At 44.7% G+C, this 15408-nt stretch overlaps 2 protein-coding genes and 1 long non-coding RNA gene across 15 annotated transcripts; 1 reads left to right on the top strand and 2 right to left on the bottom strand.

Moving 5' to 3' along the window:
- Window positions 1–34: 34 nt before the first annotated feature.
- On the bottom strand, window positions 35–2876 carry LOC6496531 (golgin subfamily A member 1). Of its 2 annotated transcripts, XM_001961047.4 has the most exons (6): window positions 2413–2876; window positions 1562–2347; window positions 1412–1510; window positions 695–1108; window positions 399–638; window positions 35–338 (listed from the first exon to the last, which is right to left on the bottom strand). In XM_001961047.4, the coding sequence occupies exons 1-6, from the start codon at window positions 2602–2604 to the stop codon at window positions 216–218; spliced, it is 1854 nt and encodes a 617-aa protein (XP_001961083.1). In that variant the 5' UTR covers window positions 2605–2876; the 3' UTR covers window positions 35–215. The 2 variants fall into 2 exon arrangements, with proteins under 2 accessions (XP_001961083.1, XP_014763869.1); XM_014908383.3 differs by lacking the exons at window positions 35–338; window positions 399–638; window positions 695–1108 and adding an exon at window positions 1203–1343.
- A 24-nt stretch (window positions 2877–2900) lies between these two features.
- On the top strand, window positions 2901–13903 carry LOC6494049 (centrosomin). 12 transcript variants are annotated; one of them, XM_014907123.3, is made up of 10 exons: window positions 2901–3212; window positions 7844–7887; window positions 8242–8615; window positions 8673–8936; window positions 9050–9217; window positions 9281–9499; window positions 9559–9978; window positions 10397–10594; window positions 10652–12794; window positions 12851–13903. In XM_014907123.3, the coding sequence occupies exons 1-10, from the start codon at window positions 3028–3030 to the stop codon at window positions 13096–13098; spliced, it is 4263 nt and encodes a 1420-aa protein (XP_014762609.1). In that variant the 5' UTR covers window positions 2901–3027; the 3' UTR covers window positions 13099–13903. The 12 variants fall into 12 exon arrangements, with proteins under 12 accessions (XP_014762609.1, XP_014762612.1, XP_001961081.1 ...); XM_001961045.4 differs by lacking the exons at window positions 2901–3212; window positions 9050–9217; window positions 9281–9499; window positions 9559–9978 and adding exons at window positions 3799–4198; window positions 6348–6486; XM_014907127.2 differs by lacking the exons at window positions 2901–3212; window positions 9050–9217; window positions 9281–9499; window positions 9559–9978 and adding an exon at window positions 7104–7651 and having other exon boundaries at window positions 12851–12909; window positions 13706–13903.
- LOC123257270 lies at window positions 3850–4595 on the bottom strand. The gene is made up of 2 exons (XR_006507291.1): window positions 4532–4595; window positions 3850–4331 (listed from the first exon to the last, which is right to left on the bottom strand). It is a non-coding gene; the product is annotated as an uncharacterized LOC123257270 (long non-coding RNA).
- Window positions 13904–15408: the final 1505 nt, after the last annotated feature.

The following is a 15408-nucleotide window of genomic DNA, read 5'->3' as shown; positions in this document are numbered from 1 at the left end:
TCCTGAAGACCCTTTCCAGAATTAATTACACTGATTTACAGAAAGGTATTTTATTATAAAAATCACAACGGTAGAAATAAATACTATTTAACAAAATGGAATGTCGGTTGGTAAACAAAATAACACAGTGCTTCGCATGTAATTGGTATATACACGAACTGTATGAATTGACTAAAAACTAGAAATACAAATGTGATTTATTGCGGGGGCTTCGATTAGGTCGGCTTCACGCCGAACCAACTCATTTTCCAGTTCAAGGTGTCATGCAGCAGCTTCTCCTCCTCGGCAGTTAGCTGAAGTAATGTTGAGACGGCCCGAACCAAGTGACGGGCTTCGACCTACAAATAATTATATCACTTATATTAAATTTCCTATCAAATAATAAACCATTAACAGACCTCCCTACTGGTTAAGAACTTTACAATCACATGCTTCAAATACTGAAAGTTCACTTCGTCCATTATGATGCAGTTGCCTTTGTCGCCGCCCGGAAACGTTTCGAGAGTTGTATTCGCATTCCTGTGGGCCGAGATCGTTGTCGCTAGAGATTCACTGTCCGTTGAGATCTGCGCACTGCGCAGCTCCTTCTGTATGGTCTTCTTCAGGTCGACCAGTCGTTGATTCAATGTTTTTATTGTCTAATTAATGAAATAATAAATTAGTAAGTGATTCATATCTACTGCGAGCTACCCACCTTATTCTTTTCCATTATTTCCAACTGAACCCCTTCGTAGTCGGCCAGTTTTTGGGCGTTTTCCTGCGCTGTGCTATTCACCTCCTGCAGGGTTTGTCGCGCCACTGATATATCCTTTTCGAGTTCCTTATTTCTATCCTGCAGGTCGTTGGCTTCGCTGCGCTCCAAACGCAGTTGCTGGCGCAGAATGTCTTCGCTCTGCGAGATTTCCGCATTGCGAAGTATTGCAGTCATTTTCTCCTCCCGTTCCACCTCCAGTTGCATAATGGTCTCCTCCAGCTGCTCCTGCTTCTCGGACACTTGGGTGCGCAGCTTCTGGGCCACCTGATCCGCATTCGTGGCGTATTCGGTGAACCTGTCGTCCGCTGCCGTGAGGCGGTTCTTGAGATCTTTTACCTCTGTTTCCAGATTTTGCTGAGAACATTCGGTTTATTGTTTACAAAGTCGCCATACGAATAAGGATATAATTATGAAAGCTCATGCATTGTTTAAGGAAAGAGGTTACCAATCATTTAGGAAATCATTTTAATACAGAAAGAAAAACAATTATAATCGAAAAATACATAATAGGTGTGTATGTGTGGTTCGGAAATTTCATTACCAAGTCTAATGTTAAATAAACCAGGAACTTAGGTGATTACTGTTAGTACTGCATTGTAGAGTTAATTAGGGTTACAAGTCCCAATGGAAATCGTCCGCATCGGAAGGCATACTCACAGATTTATTGCGTTCGAAAAGGATCTGTTGCTCGTTCTCCTCCCGGCACTCCTTCAGCGCCAGATTCAGCTCATCGATCTCCTCCTCCAGCAATTTGACCTGAGAATACAAGGGGTTAGTTTGGTTCTTTATAAATTAATATTAGTCCACCTTATCGTTGCGCTGCTTGACCTCGTCCTGGGCCTTTTCCAGCTCGAAGGTGACCTGCTTGCGGCTTTCAATGGCATCGTCGCGTGCTTTGAGGGCCTTGCGCTTCTCAGTCGTCTCCTCGGCCACCTGCTTTGATAGTCGGCTAACCTGAGTCTCCAGCGCCAGGTTCTGGCCACTCCAGGAGCCCTTGATGTCGGAGAGTTGCAGGTGCGCCTCCTCCAGGTGCTGTTCCAGCAGCTTGTGTTCGCGAATCAGAGCCTGCACCTGCTGCTCAGCACTGAGCTTGGACAGGGATTCAAGGCGCGACTCTTCGACGATTTTCATGCGCTTTTTAAGGTGGTTGTTCTCCTCCTGCACTGCCGCCAGGGTGGTGGTCAGCAGGTTCTTCTCCTGCTGCGTGGCATGCCGTAGGCTTTCCAGTTCGTCCCGCAGATCTTCGGCAACGGATTCCATGGGTCGCAGGCGTTCCAGTTCCTCGCTGAGGGACTCGATTTGGTGGCTCTGTTGCCGCATGGCGCCCATGCGATCTACAGACTCTTGTTCCCGAAAGCTCAGCAGATTCTTCAGCTTGTCGATCTCTACCTGCTGCAGGTTCTGGATCTTCTCCTGCTCCTCGCAGTACATGTCCTTCTGCGTCTGGGCCACGCGTACGCTCTCCAGCAGGATCTCATTGGTCTTGTCCACCCGCAACTTCTCCTCCTGCAACTGCTGGAGGCCCTGCGTCAAGGTGGACACTTTGGTGTTTAGCTCATTGCACTGACTACGGAGCTGGCAAAGCTGCTCCGACTGCGCCGACGAAAGAAAACAGGTGTTAAATAAAGATGTATACACAGACTGTTTTGTTTTCATACCTCGTTGTAGATTCCACCGACACCGCCACCGCCCACATCATCAGCCGAGTTGGAATTAATGCTCACACGGCGGCTACGTAGCCGGTAGTTGTTGTTGTTGTTTATGGGATGGCGCTGCTGTTGTTGGGCCGCCGTAGTCGCCACATCCTCGCCAGTCTCCTCCTTGATTTTGTTTTTCAGCGTGGCAAACATTTTCACGCCCACTGTAGCTTTTCCAATTGGAGGTAGTTGGTTTGGCTCTTCCGAAACCCCCGATAGCGGGAGTTCGACTGAATTATTTTTGGGGCTAATTAAAACGTGCCCGCTGCGCGTTTATAGCATTGCGGATTATCTCCGTCCGCCGTGTGCTAGTTGCTTATCAGAAAAATGTAAATTTTGTAAACTTTTGATATGAGCTGACAGTGCTGCCACACCGCCACACCCTTCTCTTTCCAACAGTCTGGCAGCCCTGTGACGACGCAGGGCTGCATAACGATAACTGACGCTAAGAACAGCTGTCGAAGCGCGCTTCATTTTCCAATTGTTCGCGTCCTTACGAAATTGTTATTTAAAGTATTGTTTTTTGTGAATTGTTTAGAATTGTCTTAAACAAGGTGTATTAGGAAAGTAAAACGCATGGACCAATCAAAACAGGTTCTGCGGGACTATTGCGGCGATGGCAATGGAACCTGCACATCGTCCTTGAGGGAGATAACCTTGATCGAAACCGTGACCAGCTTCCTGGAAGAGAATGGCGCAGCAGAAATTGACAGGAAGGTGCTCCGCAAACTGGCCGAGGCTCTGTCCAAGAGCATAGACGAGTGAGTAGAAAATAAAGTATATTTCCTTGACCAATAAGAGATAAATAAACAATAACTCGAATTTTGTCAACTTTCCCCGAGTGCCGAGCAGATGATGGGCACATGCTACTACGATGGTGCCCACTGTGATCTTGACTAAACGCTCTCCGGCAAGAGTTCGCCGCGGCTGGAGATCCGAGCGTTCTGCCTCATTGGGGGAGGTCTGCTCACAAGCACACAGCTCCGTACATATGTATGTTCATGGGTGATGTACGACGCTGTTAACCCACCCCAAAAAGTTTTTGGGAGAGCAGTAGCCTGACATCTGCACTGAGAAAAATTTGCTATAAACAACAGCCAGCTGATTGCAAGCTGAAATCCACATCATATAGAAGATAGTCCTGATTATATGTAGTATAAGACAAATCTTTATAAGTGAGATATTTAGTTGAATTATTAATTTAAAACTAAATTAATTTGCCAATTTCTCACTGTGTACTGTGTAGCATTTATTCCGCAGTGGAAAATGCTTGACGACATCTGGTGAGCGAACGCATTTTCCTTTCGGAGCAGATGAGTCCGAGTTTTCCTCCGTTCGCTCTCGTCTGCCTCTTCTCAGCTGTACGGCGTACTTTCAGTCAGTTAAGTTCTGGCTTTCGGTTTATTTGGACGTACTATCAGGAGCATTTTCCGTTTATTTTGCTTGCCTCTCGCCTATCAGTCGTGCCATATACACACACACACATACAAAAATACCCATATGTAAATAGCAGAAGCAATCAGCGGGTCAAGCGGCGGACGTGTGTTTGTGATTGTACAATAAACATTAAGATATATAAGTGCAATTGTTTATATTGCCATAGAAGATACAAAGATACAAAAGTGATAGAAAGATAGATTGATTTGCTGCTGTACATACGGTGGACGTGTGGATAAATGATTCTGAGGATGCTGGTGGTTCTCAAGTGAACAGAGACATAGTATATAGCTCGGATGTACTATACAATGTAATATATACTTGGGAATAATACGGCTGTATTAGTGCGCTATAATATTCTTTTTTGTTGTGATTGTTGTTGTTGTTCGCTGTGGTGTGGCTATGTCGCCAGCGATGCTGCGGCTAATTTTAGTAGCGGAACACTATAGAAATTAATTTGGTTGTGGAATATAGAGAGAGAGAATTCCACAATTAAATTATAAATTCCAAATATCCCAACCAGTAGGAGGGCTATCTTCGTCTTATCACACTGCAGTTATGTCTCATATTTGTTTTATGATTTATAGAAGCACACTCACTGGCACACACACGTGCAGGCCTACGTCGGGGGTCATTTACTCACCAAATTAACCCCTATGGTGGTAACAGGAGCACTCTTTGTTGCCTTAACAAAATTGCATTCCTCCCTAACCCTGAAAAAAAGAAACAAAAATAAGCATCCTGTCTGGATAAGTACAGTGTCGGCTGATCTTGTAAAAATTATATCTAAAATGTATATTTTATTAAAGTATTTGGGGCTAAGGAGTAAGAGTTAATGGGTTTTATTTAAAATAAATTTTTTAAAAATTTATTTAATCTAACTATTACACATAGTATGATGCAGAAACCTTCAAAGATTAGTAATTACTTAAATATTACAGAATTTTTAATATAGTTTAGTGGTTTTTAAATGATTTTTCAGTGGTTTAAGGCTTAAAAAAGACCGAATTCCTTCACAGATTAGTAATTATTATGAATATTACAGAGTTTTTGATAAATTAAAGAGGTTTTTTAATTAATTTTAAAGTGGTTTTGGGCTTTATAGAACCGTGATTCCTTCAAAAATTATTATTTACTTAAATATTTCCGAATTTTTGATATAATTTAATGGTTTTTGAATAATTTTTAAAGTAGTTTAATGTCTAATAGACCACTGATTCCTTCAAAGTTTAATAATTACTTTAATAGTACAGAATTTTTTATATAAATTAGTAGTTTTTAAATAATTTTTAACGTGTTTTATTGCCATATAGTCCCCTGATTCCTTCAAAGCTTAGTAATTATTTTAAAATTATTTTTTAGGACGAATAGACCTTTAGAAATTTTTTCAATAATTCATAAATGAGTAAAGTTTTAAGAACTTCAGGTGATAATATAGAAACCCAATAAACATATTCTTTTTCCCAACACATTATTGGCAGCTGCAATTAATTTCAAAATTAAGAACAAGGCTGATTGTTATATTTGTTCATTGAATTTCCCTCTTTGTGGCACTCTTTATGGCACTTGCCCCGCTCGATATCCGTATATTCGGGGCACTTCTGTTTATTGTTATTGTAATTCCTTGTTGAATGCCTCGAATGCAGGCGCCTCTGTATGTCATTGGCCATAGTTTGACACCCACTATAGGCGCGCCAGGTCGCCAGCAGGCAGGTAATTGGGCCAGGTAGATCCTAAGTAGCGAGTGCGAAGTGAAAATGGGCTGTTTACTGCGCTTACCTGCAGTCTCAAAGGCTCTAAACAACAGGGTTCAGGTGTTAAGTAGAAATGTACATACATGTTCCAGCCTGCAGTCCATGATCCACCTGTTGTGGGCCAGCTGGCGTTCCTCAACTGTAAGCCATTGATTTTCATTACCACCATAGTAACCGTATATCGAAAGCCAAAACAAATGGTTTCAGTATGAAAATTCTCACCCGGTGGTGGACGGTTTACATTTTTGCATTTTCTATTGCGGTCGCAGATTTTGCAGTTTTGCTCAATTCCCAAAATAAATTAAAATATATCTAGATCTAGAGTGTGCTTGTTTGCATGCCGAATCTTCTGCAGTCTCTTCTTCAAAAGATGTGCAGCAGCGGGGACACTGTCTGTCCCCTTGCCACATCCATACCATACCCAGACCCTTTGAAGCTTCTTCCGCTCTACGGCTGAGTGCTCCTGATTGCACGTTTGCCGGTACGACGAGGCAGACCCACCACCCATCATGAGTCATGACTGCCCCGTGGAGGACGTGGCGGATACGTAACGAAGTCTGGCTGGCGTGCGCCACTAAAGTATTTAGGGAATAAAGCCAAGAACAACAACCACAACAAGAGAAACAAGTGCATCGGCCATCGGCGGTGACGTGTCCACCGCCTCGTATTTAAAACTAAAAACAACTAATTAATTCTTAAATTTAGAGTCTGAAGTAAATGTAAATGAAAGATAAGAAATGGCGGGGATATTTCGATCTACCTCTCTGAACAACTCAAATGATACTCCGGGTATCGGTTCGCCGTTCAAACGCTATTCACTGAACGCCCACAACGGACCCTTCTGGTAAGTTCTCTGTTCTCAGCTCAAGGGGGGGAGACTACTGTATGTAATCTATACTGGATAGTGGGTTAATTGCTACACCCACTTCCCCGTTTCACGGCGGATTTAAGGCGCGGAAGTGTAATCTCATCCATTTGGACTTGTGGTTTTTGGAAGTGCGATCGCTCGAGTGTGACTTTAACTGAAATTCAGTTCACAGATCGATTTGCCAAAAACAAAAAAGAGGTTAATTGCCGATTTGTTGAATGTTTTGGGTGTGCCTGTAATGAAAGATTCTACTTTGAAGAATCTTTAGCTTTAATTGAAATGTAGAATCATTGAGAATCCACCGAGAGATCTATCATTTTCACGCCCGACTGAGAACAGTTTCTTAATTAGCCTCTGGATTTGAATTCGACGATCGGGGTTCCAGTTCACTTTCAAATAAGGAAGAAATGTCATTAAGTAATGATAGATGCCCGGAGCAAAGTGCACTGAAAACACCATACCTTGTTGCATTGTCCGTCTATTTTCCAGTATTTTTATTACCAATTTAAGTCATAACTCGGGCCAAATAATGTAAACCGGTTTCAGAATCGAATTAAGCGACTAGAATCTAGCCGCCAGAATGTTTGATATTAGACGTAGATACCTTGATGGTCGGAGTTGGAGAGTCGCATTTCGTGACTGGAACTCAACTTGGAATGGCCGGATCATCGGGGGTATTGAAAGTGAGAGTGCTGGCCGTGCTGGGCTTCCTCTTTCAGGGGATTTCCTTGTTCGCCGTTCGCCTGAAGCCCTGCGAACTGGCCGGCCAACTTTACATCTTGGATGTCCCCAAATCGGAGCTTCCTCTGTGGCTCTGTATTGCGGATTTCGAGAGCCGTTTCAACACGCATGTCGTGGGTCAGGGAAACTCGGATGGTTCCCGGGACTATGGGATCTTCCAGATCAGTGATCGTTTCTGGTGTGCTCCGCCCAACAAAACGGAATACTACGCATTCAATGATTGCAATGTGAACTGCTCGAGTCTGCTGAGCGACGACATTACAATGTCCGTAAAATGTGCCCGGCTCATCCAGAAGAGGCAGGGCTGGTCGGCCTGGTCTGTTTACTCGGAGTTCTGCAACGGAACTCTGGATGCAATACCACAGATTGCGAGCAATCAAGCGAGCTGGCGGACGACGAGGTCAGAGGTTGTTAGAAGATAGTCAGGCTACCAATTATGTCATCACTGCCGAAATATGTGAATTTTTTTATGCAAAATTAAAATGATAATTACCGTTGATATTCGAGATGTTTGCGTTTTTATTGGTTGTGTTCTCGGAGGTCGTTGAAAAGTTGCTTCAATTAACAGATTTCCTCTCTTGTTTTTTTCCAGCACCAGTCCAGGGGCTTTGCAAGATGTCACCATGGAGAATTCATGTAAGTTTGGAAAACACTTTCGAAACAAACACAGTCGGCAGTGTATAAAATTTCGTAGCGATAACCGTAGTCAGATAAATAATGAAAATCATAGACAATTAGGGTTTCGTTTTGGCAACACACACCAAGAGTTTTCCACAACAATTTGGCCGATCAATTTGCCTTTATATATTTTATATATGGTTATGCCCGATAGGCAAGGAGATTAAAAACAAAGCCATGAGAAGAAATCGATCATCTTCGTCGATCTCTCAGAAGCGGGTTACGTTGAATTCCCCTTTCGATGTTCAGTGGAGTCAGTCGAACGATGGATATCCCTTATACTTGAATTAACTCTCTTTTTTTATTTTATAGATGCCAGTTTTGATCCATCTCGACCACCAGGTGGCAGCCACTCGCCGATGGCTGTCCAGGGTCGATCGGTGCGTGAACTGGAGGAACAAATGTCGACGCTTCGGAAGGAAAACTTCAATCTGAAGCTGCGCATCTACTTTATGGAGGAAGGCCAGCCAGGTGCCCGTTCCAATCACAACGGCGAATCCGCATCCAAGCAGCTGATTGAGTCAAAGATTGAGGTCGAGGTGCTGCGCAAAACGGTGGAGGAGAAGACGGAGCTCTTGAAGGATGCCGCCAGGGCCATTTCCCATCACGAGGAGATACAGCGCAAGGCGGATATGGAAAGTCAGGCCATGATTGATCATCTGCAGGAACAAATACGCGGCTATCAGGTGAGATAAACATAAACTATTAAAGATTAAAGTTCATTCCTTATTCCTTCTGAACAGGCTGCATCTAGAGCTGGCAACCCAAGTGCTGTGATTGACGCTGAGAAGCTCAGGCGGCTGGAGCAAGAGATCCAGAGGCTGGAGAACGAACTGCTGGAGGGCGATATGCGTCACACGGCAGCTAAGAGTCAGTTGGAATTCGCGCTGGCCGAGCGCCTGGACTCACTGATGGCCTGCGAGGCCAAGATCGAGGAGCTCGCCATCAAGAATGCCGAGCTGGTGGAACGCCTCCAAAAGGATACAGAATCCAGCGAAGCGGCCAATGTAAGTATCTATTATCTATTAACCCTGAGAGTAGCTTGGACTTTTGGTGGTTCCGGGGAGGGGCGGAGTAATGGGATTTCTATCCCCTATACCCTAAACCCCATCCCGTTTAGGAGACCATTGTGAAGCTAAGGGCCGAACTAGGGGGTTGCCATGATGAGAACGGACGGCTGACGAACGCCGTCAGTGCGGCGGAGACGGAGCTAAAGCGTCAGAACAATTCGATCAGGGAGGCCACCGATACGCTGGACGTCCAGCGAAAGGCCATCCAGTTAATGGAAGTGAGTCTGTCCCAACCAACACCAAAATCCTTCATCTCGCCTATATAACCATAACACCCTAAGGGCAATATCAAGCACAAAGATGCCAATTACAGCCGCCTGTTGGGAAGTGTATTGGATTATGAGGCGCTGATAGCCAAGCAGACCACTGAGATGGATTCGTTGCGACAGGAGATTCAATACTACCGCGATCTCACCGAAAATCTGCAGCAGAAGGTGCAAATGCAGCGGCTCGAACGCGTGGCCATTGTGCAGCCGATGCGCACGGTGGCGGATGCCGGGGTTGGTATTGAACGTAGTGGGAGCAGTACCTCATTGAACTCAAACTTCTCATCGCTCAGTGTCTTATGTGGCAGACGGGGCCCTGTACGCGAAAGTCTTTGCCAGTGGAGTGCCGCCCAGGTGATCTTTTCTTCCGACCCGGATGCCCAGCTCCTAAACACCAATCATCGTCCACAGCAGCAGCAGCAGCAGCGTCAAACGCATCAGCAACAACCTCAGCCATTGCAACAGCTTCCAGTGAACAGGCAACCGACCCATCTACCAACGAGCATCCACAGCAGCCGGAGGCAGCGATACCCCGGTGGACATGCGGCGCTCCTAACTGTTGCTGCACCCAGCACGGCCTTTTACAATTACTCGCTGCCAAGTTTGACTGGGTTCCGGCAGTTCCTTTGGCGATGGGGCACCTCGCCCTCAAACTGACCCTTTTGTGGGTGCGATTGCACACCTGCCTGTTGAGCACCGGAACTCCGATCTATGTGGACTGCCAGGGGGCAACTACCGCCTCTGCCAAGATCGTGCTGACGTCGCTGCTATGTCCAAACTGTCGAAGGATCAGCACTGCACGTCTGGATGAGCCCATGATTGCCAATTGACCTGGGAACGCTATCTCCTATCGTTCCCTGTTTTCAATTTCGTTGATCGTTAAAAAAAAGTAGACGGATCAAAAGATTTTTTCGCATTGTACTCCATCGAAACGATGTCACTCCCCTGGGACATCGACAAATTTTTCGTTAAGGTGTATTAAATTTGATCGAATTTTATGGCCACGTCCCAATTGAGTCAATGTTGTTGTATATATCCGCCATTAAATGCTAACCATAGCATGAGCCTAAGTTACTCTGTGTTGGTCTGGGTTTGTTTTGGAACTCTTTAGTTACCTTCTCTTATTTTCAGGCTAAGCGAGAACTGAACGCCCAGTTGGCCGACAGGATGTGCGAGCTGCAGGATGCCCAAGAGAAGCTGAAGGAGCGAGAGCGCATCCACGAGCAGGCCTGTCGCACCATCCAGAAGTTGATGCAGAAGCTGAGCAGCCAAGAGAAGGAGATCAAGCGGCTTAATCAGCAGCAGAAGGAGCAGTCGGTTAACAAGGAGGTAAGAGTTAATGCATTTTTTTTTATCCAACCATCACTACAAGACAAAATCTCTTAGAACGACACCGCCAAATCGATTGCTTCGCCCTCATCAACTGGCCGATCCCTGAGCGACAACGAGGTCTGTTCCCCGGACATCTCTTCGAGCTTGAAGGATCGTTACGAGCTTAAGATTTCCGAGCAGGAGGAACTAATCAAGCAGCTGAAAGCAGAGGTTAAAAAGAAGACGACCAACCTGCAGAACCTGGTGAACAGAGAGCTTTGGGAGAAGAACCGTGAGGTGGAGCGCCTCACCAAGCTTCTGGCGAACCAACAAAAGTCGCTTCCTCAGATCGGTGAGGAGTCCTCCGGTGAAGCTGTCGCGGATCTCCAGCAGTCATTCTCTGAGGCAGACTACTTGCGTGCGGTGGAACGCAACAAGCTGCTGCAACGTAAGGTGGACGTACTCTTCCAGCGGCTGACCGATGATCAACAGAATTCCGCTGTTATAAGCCAACTGCGTATGGAGCTCAAGAAAGCCCACGCGGATGTGGAGAGTGCGGACAAGTGGCGCCTGGAGTGCGCCGACGTTTGCGGTGTGCTGACCAATCGCCTGGAGGAACTGGCCGGTTTCCTCAACTCCCTGCTGAAGCACAAGGATGTGCTAGGGGTGCTTGCCGCAGATCGTCGTCACGCCATGCGAAAGGCCGTGGATCGCAGTCTGGATCTGTCCAAGAGCCTCAACATGACTCTTAACATCACGGGCACCTCCCTGGCCGACCAGAGTCTGGCCCAGCTGTGCAATCTCTCCGAGATTCTGTACACCGAAGGTGACCTTAGTCAAAAGACTTTCAATTCCCACGAAGAGATCCATGCCGCCAGTTCAATGAGTCCAACAATGGAGAACTTGAAGGCGGAGAACAAGGCTCTCAAGCGGGAACTGGAGAAGCGACGCTCCACCGATGGTCAACAGCAGCTGCGCAAGGAGCGCCGTTCGCTGCCGCTTCCCAGCCAGCAGTTGGACAACCACAGCGAGTCAGAGGCTTGGTCGGAGCCAGATCGCAAGGTTTCCTTGGCGCGCATCGGCTTGGAGGAGAACTCCAATAGCTTGGCGGCACCCGAGCAGCCTGGCAGTGAGTCCGAAAGCGAAGGACGCGCCTGCTCGACTCGCCAAGACCGAAGCCGCAACAGCGAGCGCATCGCTCAGCTGGAGGAGCAAATCGCCCAGAAGGACGAACGAATGCTTAACGTGCAGTGCCAACTAGTGGATCTGGACAACCGATACAAACAAGAGCAACTGCGCTGCATGGAACTCACCCAGCAACTGGAGCAGCTTCGAGCCATCAACGAAGCTCTCAAAGCAGATCTGCAAGCCATTGGAACCCACGAGGACCAGCGAATGGTGGAGCTACAGAAGCTGCTGGAGGTTAAGAGTCAGCAGATCGATCAGTTGAAGCTCGCCCAAAGTACTTTGACAGCCGATGCCCAAATAACCGATATGGAGCTACAAGCGGCACAGCAGCAGATCCACGAGATGGAGCAACAATACTCTGAGTCGGTGGATCAGTTGCAGACCCAGCTGGAGAAGCACAAGGTGGAGGCAATTGAACAGCTCGAGGAGCACGAGCGCCTGCACCAGGAGGCCCTCGAACGCGACTGGGTGGCACTGAGCACCTATCAGGAGCAGGCTCAACAGTTGCTGGAGTTGCAGCGTTCCCTAGACTACCACCAGGAGAACGAGAAGGAGCTGAAGCAGACTCTGGTGGAGAATGAGCTGGCCACACGGGCTCTCAAGAAACAGCTAGACGAAAGCACTCTGCAGGCCTCCAAGGCGGTGATGGAGCGCACCAAGGCCTACAACGACAAGCTGCAGTTGGAGAAGCGCTCCGAGGAACTGAAACAGCAGCTGGAGGCTCTCAAGGAGGAGCAACGCAACCTTCAGCAGCAGCAGAAGCGCTCCAACAGCAGCGATGTCTCCCAATCAGGGTATACCTCCGAGGAGGTGGCCGTGCCTATGGGTGCGGGGGCTCTTGGAGCTGCCCAAGCGGGTGCCGCTTCCAATCCAGCTGCCGCTGCTGTGGTGGCCCAGAGGCTGAACAATTCATCCCCGGATTTGGGAATAGAAAGTGATGCAGGACGCATTTCCAGCGTGGAACTGTCCAATGCCCAGCGAGCACTGCTCAAGACAGTGGAACTTACGAGCGAGAAGACCAAGTCAGAAGGTAAGTCAGCTATATTTTTAAACAAAGAAGGATAATAATATATTTTTCCAAAACAGAAAATGCTTCTCCAGAGGGAAAGGGCACTGTTACCACCACAGACCACGACTGTGCCAAGGTAGATCTTGAAAATGCCGAACTGAGGCGCAAACTAATCCGCACCAAGCGCGCATTCGAAGACACCTACGAAAAACTGCGTCTGGCTAACAAAGCAAAAGCACAAGTCGAGAAAGACATCAAAAATCAAATACTAAAAACGCACAACGTCCTGCGAAATGTTCGCTCAAACATGGAAAATGAGTTATAACAATTGAAACGACGTCCAGCATATCAGTCAGCATTAACCTGAGAGGCCATCATTATCCACATCCTGATTTGCTAATATACCTTACTTCCACTGTTCTTGCCATTTTCATTTTAATATTTTTTTTGTCAGTCAACTTTGTATTTTGTTACTCGCGTTACTAACTTAATTTATTGTCCAATCATTGTGTTTGTAGCGGAACGTAAACAACGAAGGTTTTAATACGGAATATACCCATGCATTTTCTGAAGACTGTTTTAGGGAATTAAAACCAGCACACCAATGTGCGTTGAATCAATTAACGAAATATCACACCTATTCTTAGCACCATCGCATAAAGTTAACAATGAAACAGTGTGCTGACAAACTGTATCTAATCATGATCTAATTACCTGTCGCCATCATTCATATTGAATGACATATGTATATTAGACTGTATATATATATATCCTCTTAGTACCTAAACTTTAATCCATATTCTGTTAGCATACTCCCACAACACATTTGTCCATTTAACATTAATTTTTTTTGTAACTACCGTCTCCCGTGCACGTGCTGCTTGTTTAATTTATTAACTTACTGCTCAACTGCTCTGAATCCCTGATTTCAGTTTATCATCGAAACGGATATTGAAATAATTGTTTGATTTACCCACCACGATCCATGGTTTAACCACGTTGCCATCCAAAAGCCCCCTTGTACAATGTGTAAAAAGTAGTGTGCGGTGTCCGGAGAACCAAGACCTAGAACTTAAGACATTTGTATTTTGTCGTTTAATGAATAAAACATTTAGTTAGAATTAAATATACATTTATACGTATTTTTTTGAATATTATTCCAAATGTTTTAGAAAGAGGGGAAGGACAAGGTTCTTGTTGGTCAAGCTGGGGATGGTTAACATTATCTGGGGCATTTTTTTATTTTTTTAAGAGGAGCACCCAGAAAATTGAAGAAAGATCCTTATTAAATGTAAAACTATCTTAATTATTGATACTTATTCACAAATTATCTAGAAATCATTGAAGTTACAATTAAATGACTAACGAAAAAGATAGGTCGGCGTAGACCAGCTTATATTGAAATCTTCAGAAGACCCCTTCAGAAAATTAAGATTTAGCCATGGCTGGGGGTTTTATTGACATCCGATGGATTTAAAAGGGGATCCCCCAGAAAAATTTAAAAAAAATCTAAAAAAATGTTGGTCTTAGATTTTGATGCAGAATTATGGAGAATCGATCTATAAATCGTTTAAGGTATTCCGCTCAAGAATCAGATGAAAATTAACCCAGATATATCCATTGTAGCGGGCCATATAGTCCTGCCCATGCACATCCCCATTTTGAAGGGGATAGCCCAGAAAATTTGATAAAAAATTTAAAAAATATTTTGTTGTTAGATTTTGATGCAGAATGATGGAGAATCGATCCACAAATCGATTAAGGTATTCCGCTCAAGAATCGGGTGGAAATTGGGAAAGATATACCCATCGAAGCGGGCCATATAGTCCTCCCCATGCACTTTCCCCATTTTGTCCCAAATTTCCCAAAATTTGACAAATAATTTAAAAAATATTTTGTTTACAAATCGTTTAAGGTATTCCGCTTAGGAATCGAATCGGAAAATTGATCAAGATACAGACATAACATTTATTGGCTTTTCTTAATGAATATGAATATATTCATTATATATTCATTATTTTCTTAATGAATATATTTAAGTTAATGTATTGACTTTTGAAATATTTACATATACAGCTGTGAAAAAAAAAATAGCACCACCACCAGACAAAATTTTTCAATTGCCATCATAATCATATTTTTAACTTTAGGAAATCGATTTATACTTTTTTCAAAATCGAAGACCCTCAAGATAATAGAAATTAACGAAAAAACATAAGTTTTTTAGATGTTCTTAAGTTATTTAACAAAATTTATTAAAGTCTATAAAATTAAACGAAAAAAATAATAGCACCACTTTTCAAAAATGGATTTTAAATGCTAATAATGACTAATTTGTTAGAGATTCATTAGTAAACAATATTGATATATTAAAAATATATCTATATGCGTTGATTAGTATTTGGTAGCGCATCCTTTGTTGGCTAAAACAGCTGCACAACGTCTTGGCATTGAATCTACTAAGTCCTGGCAGCGTTTTTTGGGTATATTAGTCCAGGACTCCTTAATAACACCCCAAAGGCAATCGATAGTCGTTGGTTTGCTATCAGCAACTGCCTTCTTAACGTCGGACCACAGATTTTCAATTGGATTTAGATCCGGCGACTGCGCAGGCCACTCCAAAACTTGTACAGCA

Source organism: Drosophila ananassae, chromosome 3L (genome assembly GCF_017639315.1).
Source record: "Drosophila ananassae strain 14024-0371.13 chromosome 3L, ASM1763931v2, whole genome shotgun sequence".
In the NCBI taxonomy this organism is placed as follows: domain Eukaryota; kingdom Metazoa; phylum Arthropoda; class Insecta; order Diptera; family Drosophilidae; genus Drosophila; species Drosophila ananassae.
Note: the sequence above shows the minus strand (reverse complement) of the source record. Positions and strands in the feature narration are given on the sequence as shown.

Excerpts from the sequence above, each read along its gene's own strand:
- LOC6496531 (XM_001961047.4), bottom strand. The coding sequence starts at position 2,604 with ATGTTTGCCACGCTGAAAAACAAAATCAAGGAGGAGACTGGCGAGGAT. Across the intron at positions 1,511-1,561 it reads TCAAGCAGCGCAACGATAAG|GTCAAATTGCTGGAGGAGGA; the intron begins GTGGACTAATAT and ends TTGTATTCTCAG. Across the intron at positions 1,109-1,411 it reads TTTTCGAACGCAATAAATCT|CAAAATCTGGAAACAGAGGT; the intron begins GTGAGTATGCCT and ends GAATGTTCTCAG.
- LOC6494049 (XM_014907123.3), top strand. The coding sequence starts at position 3,028 with ATGGACCAATCAAAACAGGTTCTGCGGGACTATTGCGGCGATGGCAAT. Across the intron at positions 7,888-8,241 it reads TGTCACCATGGAGAATTCAT|ATGCCAGTTTTGATCCATCT; the intron begins GTAAGTTTGGAA and ends TTTATTTTATAG. Across the intron at positions 12,795-12,850 it reads CGAGAAGACCAAGTCAGAAG|AAAATGCTTCTCCAGAGGGA; the intron begins GTAAGTCAGCTA and ends TTTCCAAAACAG.